Source organism: Triticum aestivum, chromosome 2A, assembly GCF_018294505.1.
Source record: "Triticum aestivum cultivar Chinese Spring chromosome 2A, IWGSC CS RefSeq v2.1, whole genome shotgun sequence".
Taxonomy (NCBI): Eukaryota; Viridiplantae; Streptophyta; class Magnoliopsida; order Poales; family Poaceae; genus Triticum; species Triticum aestivum.
In genome coordinates, this window is record NC_057797.1 from 32,134,315 (window position 1) to 32,140,052 (window position 5,738).

At 42.0% G+C, this 5,738-nt stretch overlaps 1 protein-coding gene across 2 annotated transcripts; it reads left to right on the forward strand.

The window, feature by feature from the left end:
• The first annotated feature begins 4,387 nt into the window (after positions 1-4,387).
• On the forward strand, positions 4,388-5,536 carry LOC123187194 (proline-rich protein 4). Of its 2 annotated transcripts, XM_044598986.1 has the most exons (3): positions 4,392-4,588; positions 4,735-5,084; positions 5,133-5,536. In XM_044598986.1, the coding sequence occupies exons 1-3, from the start codon at positions 4,447-4,449 to the stop codon at positions 5,226-5,228; spliced, it is 588 nt and encodes a 195-aa protein (XP_044454921.1). In that variant the 5' UTR covers positions 4,392-4,446; the 3' UTR covers positions 5,229-5,536. The 2 variants fall into 2 exon arrangements, with proteins under 2 accessions (XP_044454920.1, XP_044454921.1); XM_044598985.1 differs by having other exon boundaries at positions 4,388-4,588; positions 4,735-5,536.
• Positions 5,537-5,738: the final 202 nt, after the last annotated feature.

The following is a 5,738-nucleotide window of genomic DNA, read 5'->3' on the forward strand; positions in this document are numbered from 1 at the left end:
TGGAGAGAGTAGTACTTACTACAGATTGCAGGTTGACGCATCAAAGTATATGACACTGCTGACTTCCATGTTTATTTGATCAAATAGACACTCCCTCCGTTTCAATGTCTACAATACAGAATCATTATTTTCAATGTCTACTAGCGTCTTCGTTCCAAATACAGAATCATTATCACTAGAATCACCATTAAATATTTTTTATTTTTTTTATTTTTTAGTATTGCAGATATTGATATGTTTTGCTTTAAACTTGATCCAACATCAAAATGTTTGACTTCTTAAAAAACTAATGCACCTTGTATTTTGAAACTGATTGAGTATGACAAAAACATGTGACTCATGACATTGTACAAACTAACGCGACCTTTTAGTTTAAGAGTATGGAATACACACCAAGAACAGATGTAGTAAAAACTTGATGTTTCCCGAATTGGTGGAAGCAATAAGAGAATTCATAAATGAGTGGACATAATAAAGCTTCATCTCATTTTCAGTGAAAGCTCCACCGGAGTTGGCAACTCCAAGGACAACGCTGTAAACCGGATGACACCGTAATCTTTTCTGGGTCATGTCCCATTTCGCCATGCATCCAACGGTTATAAGATGTTCATATACTCCACATGAAACGTTACTGTCTGAGCTTGTTGTGTCCCCGTGGAGAAAATCTACGCATATATAACATCCATTTTCCAAGTATCATGGTCGCATGGATGTTCTTTCTTTTACACTTAAGGTCTCCTTTTATTCAACAACGAGTAGCATTACATTGTTGACAAGAATTTGGATTAGCACCCAAGGCGCGTCATTCATCCAAGTACCATGTGTAGAAGATCTAGCTAATATAGCTAATTCATGTGCGGTTGCATTAGCCTCTCTAGGACAGTGATCATGGAATGAGTAAATCAAGAGACATGTTGTACGTAGCAATCTTCAAATAAAGCACTCGTGACGCCGGACGATGATGCGCCTTCCAGCATTGTCGTAATCACCTCCATGCTATCTAAATTCACTTCAAGATTGTTGCACCCAATTGTGTGTGCAAGATTAACCCCATATCTCAGTGTTGTGGCTTCGGCCGTGAAAGCGTCAAAACAAACATCAACTCTTTGATTTTCAGCAACAACGATTTTTCCCATACAATCTCGAATGACAGGTGCTACAGATGCCTGGAGAGTATCAAGGTCAAACAATGTATCCACATTGAGCTTTAAATAACCATGGACCGGCTTGGTCCATCCTGCATGCTTCATAATTGGTTTGAGGTAGCTTGCTAATGTGAAGTTTGCTGCCAATTCTCTTACTGCAAGATGAATTTGACTCAGTGTTTGTATCGACTGGCCATGCAAGAGTTTCCTCTGCTCCCACACATACCAAGATGCAATAACAATAATTTATCGGGATGCATGTCCTAAAATCATCGCTTCTTGATCAAGGAAGTTCAATAAATATTCCAGTGTCTCCTCCCAGGACAAGCCAGAGACACATGATTTATGGATGATATCACCAAGTCCCGAGGGATTTCACACTTCACTAGCCAAAGAGTATTCAAATAGAAGATGTTTAACATCCTCACTCCTCAGCCCATAATTTGCAAATGGGACAACGAGGAGACACCTTTATATGTCTATCAACAAGATTTGCACGACAGGGATTTGCCCCTTTCAATTGCCCTCCACAAAAAAAAAAATTACCTTGGCCGGACACTGCAGGTTCCAAACTAAATCCCACATACCGTTATGCCTCGATGCTTCAATATTATTCTCATTAGATATTTTATCCAATGTACCATCCATCTTTATGAACTCTCCTATTTTTGTTGGATGCAAACTTTCATAGGCAATCAAAACATTGTTAGTAATTAACCGTCCCGGAACAGGGGCATTCTTGCCGACCCATGTGTTGTTGGTTGCTGTAAAAAAGGGTATAGCAAAGCTTTTCAATCTGAAAAAGATGTTCTTCTATGGTGGCACAACCAATAAAAAACATAAGTTTTCTATATCTTGAGAGAATCCTGGAGAATCTAAATAGCTAGCGCCACTAACATATTTATCTCTACTAGTCAATGTGTACGTGCAATGCGCGTTAATTTGGAAGTATATTAAGTGCATGTTGATATTAAGTAAGATATTATTTGTGTGTTATTATGTGATTAGCATTATATTTGGCATGAAATTAACTGAACGCTAAACGTGTTGAGCGCTCGACATTGAAGTGGTCTAGGTCGTCGGATTGACATGATTCGATGGCCGAGATTAATTGGGTCTGCCCCTTTGGGTCTTTTTATATTGGTATAGATGAAGCATTGTTATTTTCACCGCAAAAAAAAAAGTATAGATGTAAGCAAAGCCATCTCAGCGTGTCAAAGACCCACCTTTAAGATGCAGCCATGCATAGGAAAAGCTTCACCTCGACATGCAAATATTAATGAGAATTTCCACTGTAGTATTATGCTATTTACATCTAATAAAATTGTACAACCATACAGTAATCAAACACAATAAACCATATATATTTTCATTTTATTTATTATAATATTAATCTAACTACTCATGTTCCACCGAGACAAATACATTGAAATATAATGCAGAACATCCTCCCAACAATGTGCCAGATATCATCTAGTAATCACTTGGTTTCTGATGTTTGCCATTCATCATTTATCAAGAGCACTTAACTTTTCATATATTAGGTCCGACCTCGATTTAGTGATGGAAACTACTTGTCAACATATTGTGGCAACAATTAATAGAAATTGCACATTCCATGAGCCAGTTGTCATAGAGCAACTTTCAAGTAAAATGGAATGCAACTATCTTCTGAACTGCAGAACAAAATATGTACGACCGCAACCAGCGTTATTATATTCGAAGTTTGAGAAGTTTTTATGTTATTATGCCACTTGTGCTGCTCTGGTGCTCAAACCCTACCTCTGATTGGTTGTAAGATTGCTTTCAAATTAAGCTTGTAACCAGCCAATCCACGCTGCTAACTCAAGTCTTGTTAATTTCAGGCAATGCGCATTAATTTGGAAGTATATTAAGTGCATGTTGATATTAAGTAAGATATTATTTGTGTGTTATTATGTGATTAGCATTATATTTGGCATGAAATTAACTGAACGCTAAACGTGTTGAGCGCTCGACATTGAAGCGGTCTAGGTCGTCGGATTGACATGATTCGATGGCCGAGATTAATTGGGTCTGCCCCTTTGGGTCTTTTTATATTGGTATAGATGAAGCATTGTTATTTTCACCGCAAAAAAAAGTATAGATGTAAGCAAAGCCATCTCAGCGTGTCAAAGACCCACCTTTAAGATGCAGCCATGCATAGGAAAAGCTTCACCTCGACATGCAAATATTAATGAGAATTTCCACTGTAGTATTATGCTATTTACATCTAATAAAATTGTACAACCATACAGTAATCAAACACAATAAACCATATATATTTTCATTTTATTTATTATAATATTAATCTAACTACTCATGTTCCATCGAGACAAATACATTGAAATATAATGCAGAACATCCCCCCAACAATGTGCCAGATATCATCTAGTAATCACTTGGTTTCTGATGTTTGCCATTCATCATTTATCAAGAGCACTTAACTTTTCATATATTAGGTCCGACCTCGATTTAGTGATGGAAACTACTTGTCAACATATTGTGGCAACAATTAATAGAAATTGCACATTCCATGAGCCAGTTGTCATAGAGCAACTTTCAAGTAAAATGGAATGCAACTATCTTCTGAACTGCAGAACAAAATATGTACGACCGCAACCAGCGTTATTATATTCGAAGTTTGAGAAGTTTTTATGTTATTATGCCACTTGTGCTGCTCTGGTGCTCAAACCCTACCTCTGATTGGTTGTAAGATTGCTTTCAAATTAAGCTTGTAACCAGCCAATCCACGCTGCTAACTCAAGTCTTGTTGATTTGGTACATATAAATGGCCCGGAGGCGCGCCGCACGTAGAAAGGGACCAACAGAGAATTAGGTGTGTAGGCTCTAACTTGTTTAGGCTCTAGTAGATGATAAAGACTACGTACTTACGCTGCATGAATGCATGCATGCTTGTCCATGTGCCGCGTGGAACCTACGAACGAGAAGGACATGATCGGCCACCAGCCAATGCAAAATCGATCACCAACCGAGCAATGAGAAACGACGTGCGTGGATCAAATCGATCGTTGATCGATGCGTGCAGAATCGATCAACCGAGTTTTAATACGCCATCTGAAATTTCGGCGAGTTAGCCGGTCTCTCGTTGTCAGGCATCACTTCGCCGGTCACCAGGCGAACATGCAGCCAGATCATCGCCCGAGCTGGATGGATCAATGCGGATGCCTATATAAGCCACGCGTCGCCTGTTCCATTCATCCATCCATCCATCCATCGACCAGCCACTTCACACAGGCAAGCGAGTGGTAGAGGTTCAGGCATGGCAGCTCCGAGAGCGCTCGTCCTCGCCGTCCTGCTGGCGATCGCCGTCGCCAACGCCGAGGCGGCGTCCGTGGTCGTCGGCCTGGTCAAGTGCGCCGATTGCACCAGGAAGAACATGAAGGCCGAGAAAGCCTTCAAAGGTGAGCTAGCTACATACCGTATATAGGTCGATAAATATGAACAGTACTGTCACTCTGCAGGTGCACACTTCACACACCTATAAATGTATGGAGATCAGCTCACAGTCACTGATGTACTAATGGCCCTGCCACGAAAATTTTGTCAGGTCTCCAGGTGGCAATCAAGTGCAAGAACGTCCACGGCGACTACGAGAGCAAGGCAGTGGGTGCCCTCGACGGGACCGGCGCCTTCGGCGTGCCACTCGCCGCAGACCTCCACGGCAATGACTGCGTCGCACAGCTCCACAGCGCCGCCTCCAACACGCCGTGCCCTGGCCAGGAGCCATCAAAGATCGTGCCGGTTTCGGAAGGCACCACCTTCGGCATCGTCGCCGGTGACAACATTGCCACGCCATCCGCAGCATCGCCGGAGTGTGCGTCCATGACCCTGTGCGGGCCGATCAAGAAGCACATCATCGAGCACTTCCACCACAAGCAGCCGGTGCCGCCGAAGCCGGAGCCCAAGCCCCAGCCCCACCCAGACTACAGCCCCGTGCCCAAGCCCGAGCCCAAGCCGCAGCCCCACCCAGACTACCACCCTGTCCCTCCCATGCCCACCTATGGAGGCGGTGGCGACGGTGGATACCACGGACACCACTGAGTCCAGTCTACCACCGTGGTCCTGCCCAGCCATGAAATCTCATCACCGGGTTCAAAGTCAATGAGTGATCGATGTTGCTATTTATGATCGGTTTGCATGCGTGGATGGATTGCTTGGTGTTGTGCCATTTGCTGCCTCATTTTAGTATTTGCACCGCAAAGTTGAGAGTTCAGAATAACAGTTGTGAGCAACACAGGGATCACTGTGTATTTTGCTTTTTAAAGATTTGTAATTTTGGTGTATGTTTTGTATAAAGTTGTGGATCAAGTAATTTAATCAAGTCCATTTGAGCCAATGGAATTACCGCAGATGTTGGCTTTTTTGGCTTGATCTTGTTCTACTGTGTGTTGTGTGTGTTTAGTTCATGTTTTGCCTAATGTTATAGGCTTGCTTTTACCTTTATTTTCTTTTAAGTTTTTGGTTCATGTAATAACTGTGTGGCAGTTTTTTAATGGAAGAATAGCAAAAATGGTACATCGACGGGCTCTTTACGGGGTTTCAACGGACTCT